The following is a 22,877-nucleotide window of genomic DNA, read 5'->3' as shown; positions in this document are numbered from 1 at the left end:
ATCCTGTTAATAAGCACACTTCTGCTGCTCCTGTATTCAGCAAAACCACATAGAAATGCATCCAGATCCCAGGATAACAAAATCCCCCTTTTTAATGGTTGCTTAAGGTTTTAAGGTGCGGCTGTGTGGTAACGTCCTCAGCCAGGCCCTCGGTGTGTGGACATTCACTTCGTTTCCTGCCTTTTACCTCCAGGAAGAAACCAGCAGGAGCCACCCTGCTAAAGGCTACATGCATTCATTTTGTTTCTATGGGGTAAAAGTCTCAGGAATGGATTCTGGATCAAAAAAGATACTTTTTTGCCTTGTTTATAGCTGTTACTAGATTGTTTTCCCAGAAGTCTGTTAATACTTAGTATCTCTACTAGCCACATAGGCGAGTACTGCCACCAGGAGTAGGTATTTTATTTATTTTTGTAAGCTTCCAGTTTTTTCCTGAAGTCTCTGAGGGTGTTTTACACATTCATTCACAAATGTGGTTACCTGTAATTTGACTTTGAAGTCCATTTCTCAAACAAGGGCCAACGTTTTTACTGCCAGTGTAGCGTGTATCTTCACCGTGTGATATGAGGCAAAAGGTTTTTCAAAAGGAGTGATGGTTTTTCAAGTATTCATCTAGACAACTACAGACGATTTTCCTGGCATTTATGGGAGATTTCTCTTCGCTCTGATGGAATTTATCTTAGGGCAGAAATCTAGTTCTGTTAGGCTGAGATTCCTCTTTGCAAAATGTGTAGACTTGTAGAAGACAATTTCTGTTGAGATCAGTTGTGGGGCCAGTGAAAAACTATTGTCAGTTTTACTTCTGATCTCATTATCCTCCTTGAATTTGGTGTGATTGGTCACCTTTTAACAGTGTTCACTTTGTGTCTCAAATAATGACTGGGCTGAGGTCAGACTGTGGTTCACACAAAGCCTATGTAAATCAGGCCATGAGGTTATACTTTATTTGGCTGCCTTTGAACAATCTGAACAGCTAAAAAGGGACACACACACCCCAAATGTGGCTGAGCCCTGAAGGCGCGTCCACCAAACAGAGCAGACGATGCCAACCAGAGGAAGGCTGTGTGCCATGAGCCCCTAAGGTGAATGATCCCATTTAAGCTCCCATCTCCCACCTCTCCTAATCCGGCGGGAGCACCTAATGAGCGCCGGATAATAACACAGCAGCAGTTTCTTGGTGAAGCTAATCTGATTCTGGACAGCAGGCGTCCCGGCCCACAGCTGAATGAATTGCTTGGTATTTCCAAGTTTGAAAATACTTTCTCCCCCTTTCAAGTGCTCCTTGGCAGCAGGTAAGGAATGTTAAAGCTCCTGTAAGTGCCAATTAAGGCCAATTATAACTCGCCCGGCCTGCTGAGACGCTGAAGTGGAGTGAGTGGAGGCTTGTTGTGCTGCTGTAAACTGGAGAACTGGCTGCCGCCGGTGACAGGAACACAGGATTTCCCAACTGCCGACAGCTCATTTGTTGCCCTGCAGAACACCAAATGACACCGCCGCTGGCTTCTCAGGGTTGGATTTAGGAAATCCCAAGATTTGTCGGGGACCTCACTAATTTTCATCACAGAAACCGCTGTCATTATCTCAGTCTTCCTTTATTTCAGGTGACGTCCGCCATCCAGTTTCTCCTTCCTGATCGTAATAGCCAACATTTATCGAGCATTTCAGAAGTGCTAGGTACCGCATCACATGTCTCACCTTCTTTACTCCTCATCAACGGCCTAGTAGTGCTCCCCAGGGGAGGACACAGACCCCCCAGGGCAGAGGCCCCTCGCCCAAGACTACACAACGAAAAGTGCTGAGGCCGCAGCCGGCCAAACCCAAGCCCTTGTAGCCCCTCCCAGCTGCTGCTAGTTTGCTTGTTTGCTGCGAGCAGGCTAATTCACAGAAGAATTTGTGTCAGTTCAGGACTCCCTTTGTGCAACCAGAGTAACGCTGATGAGTGCACACCATCCACACCGCAGCCAGTACCTATAATTTTTGGTCTGTAGGGCATGGATGTTATTCTATTAAAACAGTATTTTAGTCTGTAGTCTTTTTTTAGTCTGTAGTCTGTTTATTTATTTATTTATTTATTTTTTTCACAAGAAAGAAGAAATGTGACCATGTCCCCTGAATGAGCCATCATAAGGAAATGTAATATCAATATAAACTTTATTTGTTAAGGGTTTGAAGAAGAGTAATAATGCTTTCCAAGCAGAACAGGGTGGCATTAGGTTAAACATTTTTAATTAGGGCATTAAGAGAGGTGTATGTTTAAAAGTTCAGTCTGAGCCGTAGATGCTCAGTTTTTGTGTATTTGTGTATATTCTTATTGTGTCGATTTTTATTTTCTGGCTTGCACTATCATTCATCCCCTTTTTGATGTAGGTCTTTGGAACAAATTTGGATAGTTTCTTCTTCTTTATGTACAAAAATGTAGGTGTATTTAAGAATACTTTGTAGTTCTTAAGAACATTTGTCAGTTCAGTCAGTCCAGTCGCTCAGTCGTGTCCGACTCTTTGCGACCCCATGAATCGCACACGCCAGGCCTCCCTGTCCATCACCAACTCCCGGAGTTCACCCAGACTCACGTCCAGTAGTGTGTAGTATTTAAGAACATTTGCTAAAGTTCACCCTGAAATTTTTCAGGGTTGCAGAAAGACTTTGTTCCCCAAATTGTCTTACTTTGGTTGGTTCTCATAAGAGTTGTTTTCTCCACTAGCACCAGCACCATCTACAAAAGGGAACTTTACAAATGTGAGTGTTTGTGCTGGGAGACCGGCAAGGAGTCTGGTGTCCAGGCTTCGGAGTGCAGTGATGTGGAGCTGAGACTTAGTCTGAGCAGGTCCTCTTCCCTCAGTTCAGTTCTGCCATGGACAACATCAGGGAGACTCCTCAGCTCCCCTTGGCAGGGGGTAGGGGGGCAGTGGGTGCAGTGAATGGTGCTAAGATTGTTGCAGTCAGGTAGTACAGCAGTAGAGTGTTTTTGTTTCATTTTCCTGCTAGCTTAACAAACCCTTCAGTGAATTAACTTAATTGTCTTATTTTCGGATATTAACTTTGGAAGGATTTGCTCATTCTGTGCATCTACTTCCTGCTGATGGCTCTTTCCTAGTGTCCTTCTGATCTCTTTTAAGAACCCCCATAGTTTTGCATTGTTAGAATCAGAAATCTAGGGGGGTTGGGGAACAGTTTCAGAAGCCCTCTAGATCCTAATATTGCTGCCATGGTTAGGATATGAATGCTTGCTGTAAAAACAAAGCAATGTGGCTACTCCTCTTTTGTTTTACAGTAAATTTAGAATTTGTGTCTGTTCTAACAGAAGCCATTTCCTATGCCTCACAACTCTTTCCCACCCCTTCCAGGCCAAATCTTTTCCACACATGTAATTCATGACTTTTTGCCAAATAGTCTGTGTTTGGTGATGGTATTTTGTAGAGGAATTTCCCCCCTCCTTTTGACATTTAAAAGTGTTCATTCTGAACTATCAGGCATCTGAGTCTGTTTATGTGTGCAGCCTTTATTATCATAAAACTCCTATCAGTTGGCTGCTTTTTTCCATGCCTGTTTGATAGTAAGATTTGGCAATTAACAGGACAAGGAGTAGTGATGCAGAAAGTGTTATACGGCGGAGACAGGCAACCCGTTTAACCAGGATGACTTTGTTTTCAAGGATCCACTTAGAGAAGTTTTTGCATTAAAAGCCTAAAAGGTCCCCAGCTTTCATCAGTTATCCAGCTATTCAACTATGGACAGTGACATGTATATTTTTCTGAAATTAGATGTATTTTACAAATAGGCACAGAAAATGGGTGAAGATTTTTCTTACTAGATTTAAGGAAAGCTATTCTTAGATATAATAAACTTTTGTTTGTTTAAAGAATAGATACTGGAGAAATAGCATGTGGAAAAAGACTGCTGATATTTGTAAAAATGTATAATATTAAAAACTTTTAGGGCTGTCTAGCCTTAAATTATAGATATATAATGAATCATTTAAATTTCCTAATTTACCTGATAGTAGTTGTCAGTTTAAAGTTATGCAGGAAAATCAGGTGTGAGTAATTCACATTCTAGTCGGTTAAATTCATAAATTCCATCTTCCTCCAGTTTTGGCCAGCAGCCTTTCCAAGAGAAGGATTAATTTACACCAGCCAGGACGCCTTCTATGACCATATTAGATGAAATTAGACTCCACCCCTTGTTTTCTGTTGATCTGCCAGGACCTTTGTAATTCAAGTGCTTTTTACAGTAGTAGCAAATGTTACATAAGACCAAACATGGAGCATATTTGGAGTTGGTGGGCAGACCCAAATCATGATGCAAGCCTGCAGTAGCAAGTGTGCAATGAAGCACAACCAAATTATGTGAATGGAAGGTGACAAGAAGCCTCCTCAGAGCAGCCCTTCCTCCGCACGGGGGCTGAAAGCTCTACCGGGTAAGTTTTCCGAGGCAGTTTTCAGAGGCTGGGCTTGGCTGGGGGCCCGGTCCTGGATGAGCATGTGGAAGGTGGGCTAGGTCTTTGGGAGCAGGACGGAGCCCCACGCAGAGCAGAGCAGAGTGGGGCGAGCTGGCACAGGCCCCCAGTCCTCTGGTGGCTGTCCCGCCCCGCCGGCAGGCCCGGAGCACTTTGGGCTGAGCGGTGGTGAGTGCGCCTTGCAGTCCCGCTGAGCAGGGGGGTGATCGCAACAGGAGGGATTAGCTGCCGCCCCGCCGGCAGGCCAGCCACAGGAGCCATGCTGAAATGTCATTCGAGTGATCTGGCCAAAGGTCAGGCACAGGCTGGAGTTGAGTTTGCTATTAACTCCCACAAAATGCTGAGGTTTGCACCCAACGGTTCCCATATCTCTAAACAGGGAGAGCAGTGGTTACGTCGCTCTCTAAAAATGGAGGAACGTTGTAACACGCTTTGACTGTTTGTTTTTTATCTCACTTGCGGTGAGTGAGGTTTCATGACAGGCAGTTCACAGTGTTTCCTGTAGAATGTGTTTGAAAGCCGTTTTGTCGGATTCTTCAATTCCACAGCAAAGTTGCAAGCAGAACATTGTGTCAAGAGGAAGAACAACTTCAAAATACAAACAGTAACCCTGGGAAGTCATTCAGTAACTTAAATTGAGTGTATAAAAATTTAATTACCGACTGCCTGCCAGAAAAGACTATTTTTTTTTCCTTCAGTTGCGTTATTAAGGTAGCCAGTACAGCCAAGCTGATTCTGCTCGGGTGGGTTGGGCGGCTGTTCTCAAAGTTACCTTAACTCTCTCATGCCTTCTCTGCAAGCAGGAAGCGAGGTGACAGTTGAGATCTTTAGTTTTCACTGGATTCACATTTCATGCCTCCTGCAATAATGTGCTTGACCGGATGGTTTTAATTGAGGATGAACTTTAGCTGCCTGTTTTCAGGACTTGAAATACAAACAGGACTGTAAACCTTTATTCAAACTGCCGTTCATTAAAAGAAAACAAAACACAGAACTTTTGCTTCTCATCAGGCAGTTTTACAGTTGCTGTTTTCTGGTTTCGTTTTTGAATATCGCTTTGGTGTTGATTAGAGGACAGCCCTGGCCTGTAGGTGGGGCAGATGCTGTTTTCTGTCTTGGGGGGGGGGGGGGGAAACACGTGCTGCAAAGTCATCAAAACATTGGCATTGTTCAGTCATGAATCACCCATTCCTTATTAACAGAGCGCATTTAATGAGGAGGCTTTAAGGGCTGTGTTGTGATTTTGAGGTTGTTGTTATTCCCAGGTTCATGGTCTTCTCACCCCTTCCTCGCCTTCCTCCCCAGTAAAGTGGAATGTAAAGGCCACAAAACTAGTGGGAAACAGCAGTAAAGATGTGGCTTCCCAACTTAGTGCTGCACTCTGCGGCAGATGGTGCCGTCATTCTGTTGCACCTTGGACTTGCTGCTCCTTTCTGGCCTCAGAGGACAGTGTTCCCTAAGGGGATTCCTGCACGGAAGTTTCGTTAAAAAAAAAAAAAAAAAAAACCAAGAAGGACTCCTCTACTTGAAGCTCTGCCAGTTTCCTTTAATTTTTTCACTCTTCCCTACCCTTTGTGTGTGTATAAAAAATTGGATTGGAGTAGTAAAGACATCGGAGCAGGAAATGGCAACCCATTCCAGTGTTCTTGCCCGGAGAGTTCTATGGACGGAGGAGCCTGGTGGGCTGTTGTCCATGGGGTCGCATAGAGTCAGACACGTCTGAAGCGACTTAGCATGCATGTATGCATTGGAGAAAGAAATGGCAACCCACTCCAGTATTCTTGCCTGGAGAATCCCAAGGATGGAGGAGCCTATTGGGCTGCCGTCTATGGGGTCGCACAGAGTCGGACACGACTGAAGTGACTTAGCAGCAGCAGCAGGAGTAAAGACATAGCTCGTTTTTCTTAATTCTTTGTGCATTTTGATGATAGCCTTGAATCTCTCATTAGAGAAAAACTGGAACCCAGACCCAACTATAGACCAGATGTGACTACAGAGGTGTTTGTATAAGGACTGAGGGTGTTGCCGTTTGATCCGCACGTGGTGTTAGCACGTTAGAAGGCTAAACTTACAATGATTGTTCACTGAACGTATAGGATGCTGTTGCCCCAACAGATACAGGATTAAACCAAAAGTAACTAAAGACTGGTGGATTTCTTGTCTTGGTTTTTTGTTCCTTGTCACACATTGATACCTGAAGCATGCAGACCTGTCAATTCCGTGGATGGGAGGGAGACCAAGGGGTGTGTTCAGGGAATGCTGTGCATCATTCAGACCTCGAAATCAGGTTTGTTTCGGGGGGGGGGGTGAGTGCTTGCTGTACTCTGTCAGGATCATTTGCTTGACACCGTGCATCCTGAGGACAGCAGAGAGAGGTGCTTATGACTGTTAGCAAAGTAGAAGTGTCAGCCAGCATGTCGCTTACTACATGATATCCCTGCCGTAGTCTGAAACGGTGACGGCAACATCACAGAGGTGGCGTTGTTTGGTGGCTGCATTCTGCTCAAAGCAGTGACAGCCTTTTCCCCAAAGTTACATATGCTGAGAAACATCTGTGTGTGTTTGTCTGAGATCATGATGATAACTCTCAGTTCAAAGTCTGCACCTTAAGCAGGAGCATAGGAAGGGCCCCCTGAAGGAAATGAACTGGTTTTTCAGACCATTCAGTTTTCCCTAAGCAAGATGTCTTAAGAAAACAATGATGAAGAACTGATACTATTCTCCCAGCTGAGACGATCAGTAGTTATACCATTCGGTCTCCCCTCTTTTTCTTTATCATTCCATCTCCTTTAATAAAGTATTTGAAATTTCGGAAGGCCATTTTTCCCCCTAATGTTTGCACAGAGCTACAAGTTAAGATGGCAGGGGAGGGCTACCTCCAGATATTCAATAAGTTCTTCATATTTCTTGCATACTTGAAAGCAAAGTTCAGAAAAAACAGCCCCCCTGGGAAGAATTCCTAGCAAGAGGATTATCTTAAGTTGCCATATTTGTGGTCCTTTCTTAGCAACATTATTTACAATCCATTCACGCCTGTCCATTCCCCCTCCAGAGTTGGGGAGTTGGGAGTCGTTCTCCCTTGTAATCTGCCCTTTGTGATCTGTTCTCTTTCATCAGCCAGTGTGAATGGGGATGCTGCAGGGCTGCCCTGCCCAGAGACGTGGAAATGCCAAGGGACCTGGAATACTTTAGTGGGCCTTTTATTTCCGTCATAAAGCGCTGACTTCAAGAGCTTGATAATTTGATTATAGACCTTGGCTAAAAGTTGTTTCAAGTGGCCCAAGTGTTATAAATGACTCTCATTTCTGCACTTTCCCCCTATGTTTGAATTTTAAAACACCTCTGCATTAGGGGGAGGAAAAATGCATTTGGCAGAAGTTGCAGTTGGAGACTAATTTGTTAGGGCAGCCAGTGTTGAAATCATCCTTTTCAGTTGAGTCTCTCTGGTGGAAATGATGCCGCGGGCTTTGTGGTAAAGACTTTTCCTTCCTCGCTATTACCCAGTGCCGTTGGTGACCCACCTAAGCATGCTCTGAGGGGGCCTCCTGGCTCCAGTCTTAGCTTTTGGCTCACTGCCCTTTGAGGTGCTGCATGTCAGAGGTCAGCCCTGGATCCCCCAGTTTGAGATTTAAACATTCCAGGCACAGTCCCACCGATTTGCTTCCTTTTTAGCATCAGACTATGCACTGGTTGCTCTGCAGTATTCCAGTCCAGTCCTTGGGACCCTCCAGAAATTGGATCAAAGAAAAAGCCGATTTAAGATTAAAAAATATTATGTAAGGACAGGAGTAGAATTGGATTGTGTTTGTTAGTCAGACATGTGAGACTGCTTTTAGAGAAGAACAAGAATGTTTACAGGGAGAAGTTGAAGGTGAGAGCAGTGAGGAGATGTTGTTAAATGTGATATGTCCACATATAGTCCGTGATGTGACTTTAAAAGTGTGCTAATTTTTTTTTAATAGTTACTAGGGAAAAAAATAGTTATGTCAAACCCAAAGTCATGGTTTCACAGATACTGCTTAGGATGTTGCTAAATCGGGTATGCCTAGTCAGTTGCTGTAATATATATATAATATATATTATGCAGGCTTAGAGTCCTGCCTCGAGTCCTGATCTTTGATGTTTCATAGGGGTCGTACTCCTTATGAAACACAGATGATGCCAGTTTGACCCCTTGTAAGCTGTGTTTGGTGGCCCCAAAACTGAAATATGATGGGTTACTTTGGGTTAATTAGGACCTATGAATAGCACATAGCAGTTATTTCCAAGCTGAATGTCAAATAAGCAATTTAATTTTTTGAAAGGGCTGCTTAATGAATGACCCAGCATTTCTAAACTGAGCTTTTGGTGTATTCAGTTATTACTTACTATGTCTGGCCAAAGGATCTGTGTTTTACATTTTATAGCCATATGTAAGCTTGATTATTAAAAATCCTTGCTTTCAATGGGAGTAGTTATAGAGTATTAGTGGAATGGGACTGTAAGAGACACCATGAACTCATATATTCCTTGACCTGTGGGTTGGTAGTTCTCATAAGACCTTTCTAGGACGTCCCTAATGGTCCAAACATTAAGACTCCACACCTCCACTGCATGGGGCGTGGGTTCAGTCCCTAGTTGGGAAACTTAAGATCCTGCAAGCTGTATGGCTTGGCCAAGAAAAGAAGGGGAAAAAGGTCTTTCTGTAACAAAATATTCACTCTCTTTAACCTCACGTGACCTAACCCACCCAAAATTGTGAGTTTCACTTAGAGAAAAATTTGGAAGTTTGGGGAATCATTGCAAAGATAATCTACATAAAATTGCTACCTTTGGATCCATAAACTTGATCATCATTTTCTTTCTTTTCACCTGCAGTTCTTCCTAAGTGACTCAGTTCTCTTAGGAAAATGGGCCAACTTTTAAATTATAAAGTAATTTTAGCTTGAATGAATGTCTTTTTTGGTTGATGTATGAATGTATTCATTTTTAATGAATCGTGAAAGTTTCGAACTCTCCACTGAGATGAACTTAATATCTTCCTGGACTGACATGTAAACTAAATCTATAAACTTAAGTTTTTACCACACTGGAGAAGTTGCAGTGGGTTTGCTTTTTTCTTTAGTGATTTCTGCCTGCTTGAATAATGAGCAGGCCTTTCCCACTTGGTGTCTATAACTGTCACCACCTGAACTTAACAGGGAGCCTCTCTGTCTTCCTTGCTATGGAATTACCAGTCCCTGGTCCACAGTGGGCTTTACAACTCTGTTACTTAATCCCTGCAGCCCTGCAAGGTAGGCTTGATAGATGAAGAGCCTGCTAAAGTAGGTAGAGTTAGGTCTCTGCCCAGGGTGTCACCCAGCTAGTTAGTGGCAGAGCAAGGATTTGAACCCACGTGTCTCTGACTCCAAAGTTCTTGCTCTTTCAAGTGATCTACTGAAAAAAAAGTTGATTTTTTTTTTTTTTGGTTTTACTTTGGATTCTATTCAAACTGGTTAATTAATCGAGAGTTTATCCAACAAACTCTGTTAGAAAGATGATCGGGAGCAGAACGTGACTGCAAGCATGCCTAATGGTGCTGGTCAGCAGGGGGCCAGTCTCACCCTGTGAAACAGGCATTTGCTGCTCCTCCTCACGGGTTCTTTGTAGCACATATGCATCTGGGAACTTTGTAAGTGATTCTTTTTAGCCAAGCCAAAAAGGCAGCCTGACAAGCACTTTCTGGAAAAAAATCATTGTTAAAACCATCTTAAATGTTTCCCTGAGGGGGTGGTTTTGGGGGTGGGGGGGGGGCGGTGGTTGATGAATGCAACAATGACTGAGACCACAGCTAACCTTTAGGTTAGCAACTTCCAAAATAGAGATTAAATCCACAACATCCTGGTTTTCCCTTGAACAGATTGTGGCTCCCCACCCCAAATTTACCAAAGCTTTGTCTTAAACTTGTTGTATGTTCTGACTGTGCAGCCTAAGTAATAGCCTGCACTTGCTGAGCATTTGGAAAGAGGATATATGACCTGCCATCACCCTTCCCTTCAGCCTGCCTTTGGACTGTGCGTCGTGGTCTGCTCATAACACCACTTAAGGGCAGGTGGACTGTCCTGGCTCCAGCCTGGGCACTAGAGTCAGCCTTCCTGGGCTCGCATGATGATCCTGCCTCTGGGTTAGCTGGGTGATGTTGGGCAACCAGCTTGAGTCCTTTAAAGCCTTGGCTTTCTTATCTGGAAAGAGGGGATCATGGAAGTGTCTGCTCTGTAGGAAGATGGTTAGGGCTAAATGACATAGTCCCTGTAAAATTTGGTAGCATGTTGCCTGTTGTGCGTGGTCTCTGCCTGATAAATGGTAGCAACTCCTATTGCTGCTATTGTTGAAGGTGAGGCTTAACATTAATCAGTTGTTCAGACCATGAAAGATGAGCAAAAGGTTTAACAAGATACCAGAAAAGGGCCTTGAGTAAAAATAGTTTTGTGGGGTTTTCTGAGCTATTCACCGCTGTGCCTGCTCTTTCATGATGCTCGTGAAGAGTGAGACAAATTGACACCATGCTTGGGAGTGATAATAGGCCTTGCTTTATTTTAGCATGTTTGGAACTGAGGTCAGAAGACCAACTGATCTCTCTTTTTTAAAAGTGTGTGTTTGATAAACAAGTAAACCATATTTGTTGTAGAAAAACAATATGCAAATGTTTTTAAAAAATAGACCTGTAGGCCAAGGGATGACCACTTAACAAATGACAGATATTTTTGTAGATTTTTTTTTCAAGCATGAATGATTTGAAGTTAGTGTTTTTTGACTGCATTTTAGGTTTGTATCCTAACTTTGACTGTTGTACACCATAAGTTATTTTTAGTTGTTTTTTTTTTTTTTTTTCTCAAAGCAATATATATGGCTTTTAAAGATTTAATTATTTGCTTTGAACTCCTTTTTGGTTTGTACCTAGATGTCAACACTTATATATGCACTTTTTTTTTTTTTTTTTGAACCTCAGCATAAATCCACAATTAATTATAAGCTCAGTATTCTTGGTTACTTTCTGTTTTGGAAGACTTAAAGTTGTCCTAACCCCTACCCATCCCAGTCTCCTCCCCTGGCCTGCAATGGTGTCACATGTTCAAGTCACAAGAGAAAGAAAGGCCGATGCACCCACCTCTTGCTGTCTCTCTCGCTCCCTCTGTCTCTGACTGCACATCTCTTTGCCTGTGTGGTCGCTCCCGACCCACCGCTGCTACACAGACCCTGTGCCCTCACCCGCTTGTGTCTGTCTGTCTGTCTGTGCTCTGTCTCTTCACTGTGTCTGTGTCTGTCTATCTGCCTGTCTTTCATGCTTGCTGGAGCCCTTCACAGGGCCTTCCTAACTTAGGGACAGAGTGTGCTTTTTCTGGGCCAGTGCTAGGCCCTGGAGAGAGGAGTGCTTTGAAAATTCAACTTGGACTCTTCACCAAACCACACTGCAGTTATGCTTAGCATCTGGCTACCAGTTTGTCCACTTAGTATAAGGTCCCTAACCCTACCCATAAGTTGCCCATTTCCCTTTTGATCTAGAAACAAAACACTTTTTAGAATCTTAAGAAAATTAAGGGCCTAGCTTGAAAGGTTGGGGAGAGTCCAACATAACTATAATTTAATTTGGTTTTTTCATCTGTATTTTCTTGTGAAGGGAAAGCCAGATGCCGCCCTTTCCAGTGAATAAGTTAGCAGACCGTGATGTGAAGGAACAGCTTAATTCAGCAGCATGACGAGGGTTTGAGCTGGCACTTTTCAGCCAGAATCACATTTACACACACACACACACACACACACACACACACACACACGCACGCGCACGCGCACACACACAGTCTGTTTCAAGTTTTAGTGAATGAAAGAGATTCACATGATAGATTGCCATTCTAAATTTTTAAACAGCTTTTATTGTTGCAGTAGGAAATATAACTTTTTTGATAAGGTATGGGTACATCAGCTGACTTTTAGTGTTAGAAAGCTTTGAATCTGGATTTTTCTAATGCAAAATCCCATACCAAGAGTTAATAGACAAAAAACAAAAGCATTAACTGAAGAAAAGGGGAGAGAGGACTATAATGAGAATAGAAAACTGAAAGGGCAGGAACTTCCTTGGGGTCCAGTGGTTAGAACCCTGTGTCCCTCTGCCAGGAGCACGGGTTCAATCCTGGCTGGGGAACTAAGACCTCATATGCCATGCAGTGTGGCCAAAAAAGAAAAAAAGAAAATTGAAAGAACAAACTGAAATTGCAGTCAGTTCTGCTATAACAAAACATGCATTCCTAAAAAATTACTGCACTATGCAAAGCTGTGCAATAAAATCCACAAGAGACTCGTTAGAAAAATGGGATAAATGGGCACAAGCACTCAAAACTTAATCAGTGAGTGACGCTGAGAAAGGTAGGACCCCAACAAGAGTGGTAGCACAGTTGCGTGTGTATTAAATGCTTTGAAAAATACGTAGATACTCTAATGGGAGTTTTCCTTGAAGATAGCCTGGCATGTGCTTCTGCAGGTCGGGGCCAGCAGGGTTTCGGGTTGTGAGCTGCTGTGAAGCGGTGGAGGAAGCATATCCGAAATGGAGGGAGATGCCGCATCAGCTGTGGATGGCACAGCTCCTCGCGTCTGTGGTGACCTGGGGTGGATGGGGGATGTTTGGTGGGGGTGAGCAGACTGTGCTCTTATTTTCACTGGCTTAGTTCAACCAGGTGTCGTTTTCTGTGTTCACCTAGTGCTTCTTACAGAGGAAATCTCACAAAAGCAAATGCAAAAATTCTTTATGCTGAAATCGTTCCCTAGTAGATCAGTGGCTTCAGAACTACTTTCTGTCTTCAAGATGATCATTATAGAAGATTAATTAGGTTGATAATTTAATTTGCATCATTTGATATAAGAGAAAATACATCACTCTCACTCAGAGACACTTGAGAATTCTGATAACGCGTCAGATTGTAAAAGGAATGTATTTCCTAGAAGTCAGAGTTCTGGTTGGAAGTTTTTCCGCCTCTATGTATTACAGATATCGTGGTATTCCTTTAGTACTCTTCCACTGGGGATACACAAGATGATTTTAGTGGCTGAATATGGATGAATATTTTCATATTTAATGTATATCAGAAGTATAATATATATTACAGACTTTTAAACCTATTATTTTATACATGCTGTTGTTTTGGGAAAATATCTCTCAACTGAGTGATACTCTATTTCATGCTAGGCCATTTGAAAATAGATTGGGAGGGGCAGTTTTGATTGGGGGGTAGATTCAGGTTGCCCTGGGTGGAGTGGTACCATTTACTGGTGATGAGAGGCTCGGGGAACAGGAATTTTAACCACCCTGAGGTCCTGTACGAGAATTGTTGTGTCCAAAATACCAGTGATATCCCCACAAGAGACTGGTGACTACTGGATTAGGGAGGAACAGTGAAGTTGATCATTTACATAGAAACGTTGAGTGGAAGATAGTATTTTATGTGGCAGATATGGACTTCCTCAGCTGTGGTTCATGGTCCCAGAGACATTAGCCTGGTCTTAGGCAGTCTCTCACCATTGGCTGCGCAGTGGGATCACACAGAACTTGCAAGCATCTGAATGCCCAGGCCACAGAAAACTCAGAATCAGAATCTCTGAGAGTGGAAGTGAAGCATCAGTATATTTTTTAGCTCATTAGGTTATGCCAGTGAGTAGCCAAGGTTGAGAAGTACTGGTCTGGGACCATGTGAGAATCACTGTCTTCACAAGAAGAGCTGTGCCAATCAGGCCAGTGTTAATTGAAGGCCTACTCTGTGCCAGTTGTCAGGGGTGGCTGACTGAAACAACAAGCTCCTTCATCCAGGGGAGTCGGGAAATGGAAACAGATTTTCACAGTCCTGGCTGACAAGTGCTGATGCTTGAAAGTACATTCAAAGTATCTCAGGATCACAGAAGAGAAGGAAACTTAATTTTTTTTTTTTTTTTAAAGAAAGCCTCAGATGCCAAATTAACTTATTTTGGCTTTCCCTTCCTTACATACAACTGTCATATCTGGGGAAGAAAGTAGCAGGCACTTAGAAATGACTACCAGTTAGGCCTTCCTAAATTGGTTGTAGCCTCTGTGTGTTATAGTTGGAGAATTTGAATTCTGTTTATAGATAACATAATTTTGTCCTGGTGTAGAGCAGGCTCTTAGTACCTCATAAAGCATCAGTGACTTGATGTCCTTCTGGGAATAACTCAGCACAGCTTCACTGGTTAAAAAAGACATTTGGAAATAAACCATTTACGTGATGGGGAAACAATGGAAAAGGGTGACAGACTTTATTTTCTTGGGCTCCAAAATCACTGCAGATGGTGACTGCAGCCATGAAATTAATAGATACTAGTACCTTAGAAGAAAAGCTATGACTAACCTAGACAGCATGTTAGAAAGTAGAGACATAACTTTGCCAATAAAGGTCCATCTAGTCAAGGCTGTGGTTTTTCCAGTAGTCATGAATGGATGTGAGAGTTGGACCATAAAGGAGGCTGAGCGCCAAAATATTGATGTTTTTGGACTGTGGTGTTGGAGAAGACTCTTGACAGTCTCTTGGACTGCAAGGAGATCAAACCAGTCAATTCTAAAGGGAATCAGTCCTGAATATTCATTAGAGGCACTGATGCTGAAGCTCCAATACTTTGGCCACCTGATGCAAAGAACAGACTCATTAGAAAAGAACCTGATGCTGGGAAAGATTGAAGGCAGGAGGAGAAGGGGACCACAGAGGATGAGACAGTTGGTAGCATCACTGACTCAATGGACATAAGTTTGAGCTAGCTCTGGGAGTTGGTGGTGGACAGGGAAGCCTGGTGTGCTGTAGTCCATGGGGTCGCAAAGAGTTGGACACTACTGAGTGACTGAATTGAACCGTAGTCAAATTGATTCTAATATGCTGAATTTTTAAAATATTCATATAGCTTCCATGTTGTGAGAAATAGATGTTGAGTCACATAGATTTTTAAAACTAAGAGTTAAGCAAACATGCCATTTTAAAGTACAAGTTTAACTGAAGGTAATTACTAAGCTACCAGCATAAGGTACTTAAGTAGATAAAGTTACTAAATAATTTACTTGTTTCTGATGGTAACAGTCTTTAGCTCTCGATTTATTTAGTATGCATTGCCTTACTCTGAGAAAACCTGATTCTCTAGTGGATAGACTTATTTTCAGTTAAACCTGTGTAGTTCTTGCTTAACCATGAATTACTTCCTGGTTTATAAAACAGGCAAAGCTATTTGTGGTATTTTTGTCTTGCGCCTTTGGCATCTTAGTGGTGTGAACCAGAGCTGTGCCATCTGTAGTCAAGTAAGATTATTTTAAAAGTGGGGGAGGGGTTCGGGTGGGGAGTGAAGTGATTCACTGGAAAATTTCAGCACAGATTCATAACGAATGATAAGATAACCCTAGAAACATTCTTATTTGGTGTCATATGCTGGTGGGTAGTGACAAAAAAATAAAATGAAAGTACAACTTGTTTCTTAACACTTTGATGTTTTGAAAATTGGAGATATCTTGCACTAGAAAGGAAGAAATAATTCTGTTTGGTGTCAATGAACAGAGTTCTGGAGATGAATGAATAATTCTCCCCTCTCTGACTACAAATTGGAGTCAGTGAGGTTCATTTCTAAAATGCAAAACCCAGTGTTCTCAGGTTTAAAGTGGCTATTTAGTTTCCTAGTGGTTATCTATGTATGATAAACCTCTTTACAGTGAAATGTTTTCTTAAGCAGAAGGACCAGTTCCTAGAATCCAGAATAAGTCTGGAGGGCCTAGATAAGCCATTTCTGAAAGCTGATGAGTTTAATATATTTTCACTTAGTGACACATTTTTTGAACCTAAATGTGTTGATTTCAGGGGACTCCTCCAGGGTTCCATTGAAGACTTGCCTGAAACAGTGTTTTCTCTCCACCCCACCACCCACTTTGTTTTCCTTTTCAGAAAGAAGACATAGCTCATCCAGCAAGCCTTCTTTGGCCGTTCCTCCCACTTCAGTGTTTTCCTTCTTCCCTTCTCTGTCCAAAAGCAAAGGAGGCAGTGGAAGTGGAAGCAGCCGTTCTTCCAGCGGAGGAGTCCTGAGCGCATCCTCGTTAAGTTCCAAGTTGTTGAAATCACCCAAAGAGAAACTGCAGCTCAGGGGGAACAGGCCAATGCATCCCATTCAGCAAAATAGAGTCCCCCATGGTAGAATGTGAGTATGGCTCAGAGGGTTCTTAAAGCTCACCGGCCGTAGGTGGAACTGTGTACACGAGTAGCCTGTGAGAGTGTCTGTGGATAATGTAAAAGAAAGCCCACTTTGGGGGAAATCCAGATATACGTAGTTGTTTCTTTTTGTTTCCCTATTACAGCTTGGGAAACTTTGCAGAGTCATGATAGCAATAATAATCAGGTTAATAATACCTATCTATTGATCCTTTCTTGTGTGCCAGCTATTGAGATTGAGTTGCGTGTATTGTCATTTACTTATCACAACAATCCTGTGTAATAGATATTGTGGTTATCTCATTTATGTGCACAGTGAGAGGGAAGCGTGAAAAGATTTAGCCATGGGACTCTCGAGTCGAACAGGCCTGAGGTTCAAATCCCACCCCGTCACTTCTTACCTGAGGGGCCTTAGCCAAGGCCGTGTTTTTCTCAGCGTTTAAAGACCATGGCCCGTGTGCAGGGTCGCTGGGGCGGTAGGATTCATGTGTTGGAGTCACGGCTGGCTAGTGTCAGCCCCGCAGGAGACTGTGCAGGAAGGGGTGCTGGTGCTGCCGCCGCCTCTGCTAACAGTGAGAATAAAGCCAGAGCGAGCCCCAGAAGCTGTTCTAGGGTTTCTGGGCCTTACCCAGCAAATAGGGGAGCAGTGCTTCCTCCCACCCCCTGATTTGGGCTCACGTCAGAGCACTGATGAGGGGAGGCTGAAAGAGGTTCCCACTGTGAGGACAGGCCGGTGGATCCGTAGGCTGCCAGGCTCTGTGTGGTCATGTGAAGAGCAGCCGCTCATGGAAACACATCCTGCTGGCTCACGGCGTCCCTCAGCCTTGGTGGCGGGTGGCTCTTCCCTGGCCTGCCTCCCTGTGGAGGGTATGCCATACGTATCAGTCCCAAGGTCTGATAACCTGGTTAATCTTTGGGCAGCGGCCAGCACCTGCTCTTGTGTACAGACCTTGCCAGCTTGGAGAGGCCATGGCATCTTATGGTGTCTCTGCCACTGTCGGGCTGCTCCAGGTACAGCTGTTTGGTGCTGTTTGTCCCGGTTGCTAAGCCCCCAGCCTCCACTCATCTGTCAGAAGCGCAAGTACAGCGGGCTTGGCTTTCGTTCCTGGAGCTGTCAGAGCGCCAAAGAAAATGCCAGTGCAGCGTGTAAGTCACTCGCCAGCTTCACAGCTGTTAGAGCACTGACTGCGCTGGACAAAATGTACAAAACCTCACTGGTCCAGATTTTCTGTATCTGTAGCTGGGCTTCAGATGGGGACCAGGCCAGCTGTTAGCTTTGAAGCAGTGTTTGCCACCCAAGTGACAGTATCAGGAAGACGCCAGGAAAAGTCAGTTCTTGGGTAGTGATCCAGGTGTTCAGTGCCCACGAGCTGGGTGCCAGGCGCTGAGATTCCAGGCTCCTGTCGGGAAGCCTGCTTCAGGGTCTGGAGAATTACCGCTTCAGTGGCGTGTCGTGTCCTAATTAAATCTGGGCCTCCCTCGTTGGCAGGGGCAGAGAGGCTCTTCTTGGGGAAGTGTCTTCTGATTGCAGTTGCTCTCTTCTCTACTCACTCGTTTTACTTCATTTTGATGATCAGTTCTTAAAAATGACAGTTCTCAAAAGATGTCCTCACAGGGTCCTGCAGTAGTCTCTGGTCCTTTGAGACCTTTCCATATTTTGCTGCTTGCAGGAGTTGCATTGGGTAACAGGCTCATGTGTAAGACTGTTCTGGAATGATGAAAGGCCACGTAAATGTGATGGTTCCTCTGGAGCTCTCTGCCTCCCCAGAAAGGCTTATGGATAAAGGTTCGCTGAGTTTTCTGCGTAGTCCTAGCAGATTGTCCCAGGGTGCCTTAGGGAACCTAGCGCTGCATGGCACACAGGTAGACCCAGGTTCTGCCTCACCCCTCTGGCTTCCCAGTCGCCTGGGGCTGCAGGGCACTCAGGTGCTGGTGTTCTCACTTCCCCTATGACAGCATGACGCCTTCTGTCAAAGTGGAGAAGATTCATCCGAAGATGGATGGCACACTACTGAAACCCGCGGCAGGGCCCGCCTGTCCTGCTCCTGCGAGCTCCTCCGTCAAGCCTGGCCTTAACTGCCCCTCAATACCAAAGCCAACCTTGCCTTCACCTGGACACATTCTAAATGGCAAAGGGCTTCCTGCACCACCTGTTCTGGAAAAGAAGTCAGAAGATTACTCCAATAACAGGAAGTTTTTAAATAAGAGATTATCAGGTAACTTCATAATTTTTTCCTCAGTATTTCTTTTTGTATCAACTGGGCACTCCTGGGGGAGCAAATTAACTATTATTAGAAGTCCTCCTTTTAAAACTAGCCAACTCCAGCTTTCAGATGAAGTTCCCTAAGTTGTGTCCTTGACCTCCTCCTCCTCGGTTTTAAAGTGCACGTGTGTGTAGGTGACGTAAAAGTAGCTTTCTAGTGGCGTGTTCTTGAATGGAGTAGTGAGGAATGCTGGCTCACATAGTCCTGCTCCTTCGTCTGGTGACTAGAGTGCCCATCCTCTCAGTGATGTCGACCTTTTTTTTCAGTGCTCAAACATTTCTTCCATTTATTGATAATGTGGTAGATTTTGCTTCAAGTTATAATTTTCCTGAAATAAGAGAATCACAGATTTCTATTTTCAGAATAAACAAAGGAGTGTTGAACCCATTGTAATGTCTGTGTGCTTTTGACAGAAAGAGAGTTTGATCCTGACATCCACTGTGGGGTCATCGACGTCGACACCAAGAAGCCCTGCACCCGGTCTTTGACATGCAAGGTAGGGAGGGGCCCTGGGGAGAGCCCAGTGCTCTGGGAAGCTAGGGGGCTGGGGCTGTGCAGCGCTGCCCCCCAGGTCTCTCTCACCCACAGGGCCTCTGTTCTGGTGACTTTCCTGGATTTTTAAGGGCGGTGTTGGCTGTGTTTTGATGGAGAACACCTCCAATTCAGAAAACATGGGGCCTGTTGTTATAAACTGCTGTTCTGAACTGCCCCCAGTGAGCATTGTTGTATCCAAGAGGATGGTGTTTTCCCCTAATTAATCTGTTATCTTCAATGCCTTTAATTTGAGAGGCTCTCCGTTATTGTATTTTGAAGTGTATTGACATAGGATACATCCAGAAATTTCCTTTGCATGTATGGGTAGATTCTTAAAATGTTTGTGTGATTCTTAAAATGTTTGTGTAATCTCTGGTTCTTAATTTTACAGCTATGTAAAAAATCTGTGACTTTGAGATAGTGTTATTTTTTTTAGTTTTAAAAAACCTAGGTCACATGTAATCCTATATCTGTGTGTGTGCGCACACACACACATATGTATATCTCTGTGTGTATACATATATATCAGTTTGCTCAGTTGTGTCCAACTCTTCGTGACCCCATGGACTGCAGCACACCAGGCTTCCCTGTCCATCACCACATCCCTCTTGGAGCCTGCTCAAACTCACGTCCGTTGAGTCAGTGATGACATCCAATCATCTCATCCTCTGTCTTTCCCTTCTCCTCCCGCCTTCAGTCTTTCCCAGCATCAGGGTCTTTTCCAATGAGTCAGTTCTTCGCATCAGGTGGCCAAAGTATTGGGGTTTCAGCTTCAGCATCAGTCCTTCCAATGAACACCCAGGACTGATCTCCTTTAGGATGGACTGGTTGGATCTCCTTGCAGTCCAAGGGACTGTCAAGAGTCTTCTGCAATACTACCGTTCAAAAGCATCAATCACACACACTACAAAAATGTAGATTCTCCCTTTCTTCCCTGAGTTTTCCTTAGAAAACTCAGCCAGTGTGCTCATGAGAAGGTGGTGTGTTTACTATAAAATTAGTGTGGATGTAGGGGTGGCTTCAGTAGACCCTCTATGTAAATGAGCATATATGCTTATGTCCCCAGCTACCGTGCAGATGGGTTCAAAAAGTATTCAGAATCATTGCCTTGAAGTAATTTTAAAGCCATTGTTTGGAGAAGGTTAAAAATTAGAGAAGTTAGTGGTGTTCACTACAAATTAATAAAGTTTTTGATGTATTATAGTAAATTTTACCAAGGATTATGTTTGAATAAAGACATTCAGGTTCTACTTCATCCACTAAACAGTGGAAGAATATTAAGATCTTCAGAAATGAGAAATGTTATTTCTAGATAGTTCTTATTAATATTTAATTTTAGTGTAGGTTTTATCTTGCAACAAGGTACTGGATATTTTGAGGAAATTGATTGGTCAAGAGCACCTTTAAATATCTAATTTTTAAAGAATTATTGATCCTTTTCTCTGAGGAAAACATACATACATGTGCCTGTTCTGAATTTTGCATTTTATCACAGAGGTCATTCCACTTCAAATTCACCTTTGACTCTCCCAGTTAAGAATTCCTCAGGACAAGTTGCTTTGCTTTCTGTCGTTAATTAATTGAACCCTTCGAATGGCGTGTTGTTGATGGTAGCCATTTGAGCTCTGTTACACTTCTGTCCCATTCAATGTGAGCGGTCCCTCAGCCCTGCTCCACACTGCATCATGCTTGCCAACCTCTGTCCACTCTCTCGCTGCCTACCTGACTCTCACACATAGATTCAACGTGAGCGAGCCCCCAGCCCGGCTCCACACTGCATCACGCTTGCCAGCCTCTCTCCACTCTCTCTACCTGACTCTCAGCCACATAGATTTCTCAGTGTTGTGATAACTGTGGTTAGTGAAGGATGCTTACTTCACCCGGGATGCTCTTCTTTAATTATCTATGAGGCATGCTGATGAATCAAAAGCTCTATCAACTCCACTTCTGCAAGGGGTTTGCCCAGTCTTCTTCCTGAACCTTCAGTGGCTTTATGTGGCTCCTGCCGTTTTCTCCCATCTTTTCAAGTTGTGCTTGCCCTTCATGTGTTCTGTTAAGGGGTCTTGACCGTCTAGCAGGGTGCTTAGCCTCTTTTTGCATTCGCATGTATCCTCACCCAGGCGGGGTATGAGTGCAGCATAGAACTGGCGGAGGATACAGCAGGGCGACTGGCCTGTCTGGCACAGACGCCCGTGCTCTGCTCTCGTGGTCTGTGGGCCAGTGCGTCTGCCTTTCCCCTCCTCTCTCAAGCCGCGTGGCTGAACACGCTGGAGCGCCCCGCTCAGTGTGCCCCGGCTGCCGTCCAGGTCTCTGTTAGGCCGAGGCCGCTGTCAGGGCATCTGCCGACGCCCACTCCTGGCATTCTGCCGTCTGCCTGCCGCCCTCTCCATCCCCTCCTCGCTTCCTCATCTGTCCAGTGTTCTGCCCTTCCACTTTCATACAGGTAGACCTGGGCCCCGCTCCCTGTAGAAACAGTTACTGAACACGCATGTGGTCACAGACCTCCCTCTGGGCCTCAGGATGCAGGCTTGAACAAGGCCTGGCTCCTACCCTTAATGGTAAAAGTTACCTCTGATGAGTAATAAGGAGAGGCCAGCGTAGTCGCAATCTTCACTAGGGGAACTGAGTCGGGGAGGCTCCTTCACCTTAGGACTACTAGGCTGAACTTCTTGGGGTTTGTCTGGGCAGAAAAGGGGTGGAAGAAACAGCAGAGACAGTCGGTGTGAAGGCTGTGGGAGGAGGGCAGAGCAAACAGCTTAGGGTCCCCAGGGCAGCCTGGGGGTGGGCAGGAGATGGAGGAAGCAGCACCTGGTGCCAGAGGCGTGGCGAGCAGGGAGCACGGGTGTTAGGGCAAGCTGGGCCCCGGGCCGCCTCACAGTGGGTCTTTATCTGTGGGCTTCAGACAGTTCCCACAGAGTTCTGATGGGCAGCGTCAGAACTGTTGTAATCAGACAGTTGTAATCACAGTTGTAGTCAGACGGTTCTTCAGAGCCCAGTGGAAATGCTATTTACTCTTCAAACCAAGCTTGGGAAATATCCATCATCTCTGCCTACTTTCTTCACTCAGTCTTGCCATGCTGGGCACCAGGGGACGCTCAGAGATGAGGAGTGGCTTCTCCATCATCTGTCTGGAGAGACAGGCAGGTGGACCAGTGACATCGTACATTCATCTGTTCACTCAGCGCGTATTGGAGGGCCGTTATTTGTATCTGCTTTTTGTTTGAGGCATTGATGGTGTGCCAGGTGCTGTCCTAGGTGTTTGCACAGCACTGAACAAGACAGGTTCTTGGCTTCATTTGGGTTACTTTCGGATATGTTACATATTAAAGAAAAACAAGTAAAAAAAATTTTTTAAGCCCTACTCATGTTTCTAACTATCTGTGCCAGGTTACATTTGAGCAGACATAGTTGCAGTGTAACTGATAAGGA

At 44.3% G+C, this 22,877-nt stretch overlaps 1 protein-coding gene across 3 annotated transcripts in view; it reads left to right on the top strand.

The window, feature by feature from the left end:
* The window catches only part of ATXN7 (ataxin 7), a 164,225-nt gene that overhangs the window by 100,956 nt on the left and 40,392 nt on the right, over positions 1–22,877 (top strand). For 2 of the 3 annotated variants that reach the window (XM_042236615.2, XM_027958202.3), the window contains 3 exons: positions 16,390–16,639; positions 18,607–18,866; positions 19,328–19,410. In XM_042236615.2, the coding sequence (XP_042092549.1) occupies positions 16,390–16,639; positions 18,607–18,866; positions 19,328–19,410 (593 nt within the window). Of the gene's footprint in view, positions 1–4,245; positions 4,418–16,389; positions 16,640–18,606; positions 18,867–19,327; positions 19,411–22,877 lie in introns of those variants that run through there. The other variant, XM_042236617.2, reaches the window with a different exon arrangement.

Source organism: Ovis aries, chromosome 19, assembly GCF_016772045.2.
Source record: "Ovis aries strain OAR_USU_Benz2616 breed Rambouillet chromosome 19, ARS-UI_Ramb_v3.0, whole genome shotgun sequence".
Taxonomy (NCBI): domain Eukaryota; kingdom Metazoa; phylum Chordata; class Mammalia; order Artiodactyla; family Bovidae; genus Ovis; species Ovis aries.
The sequence above is the reverse complement of the archived record's forward strand: the minus strand, read 5'-3'. Positions and strand labels throughout refer to the sequence as shown.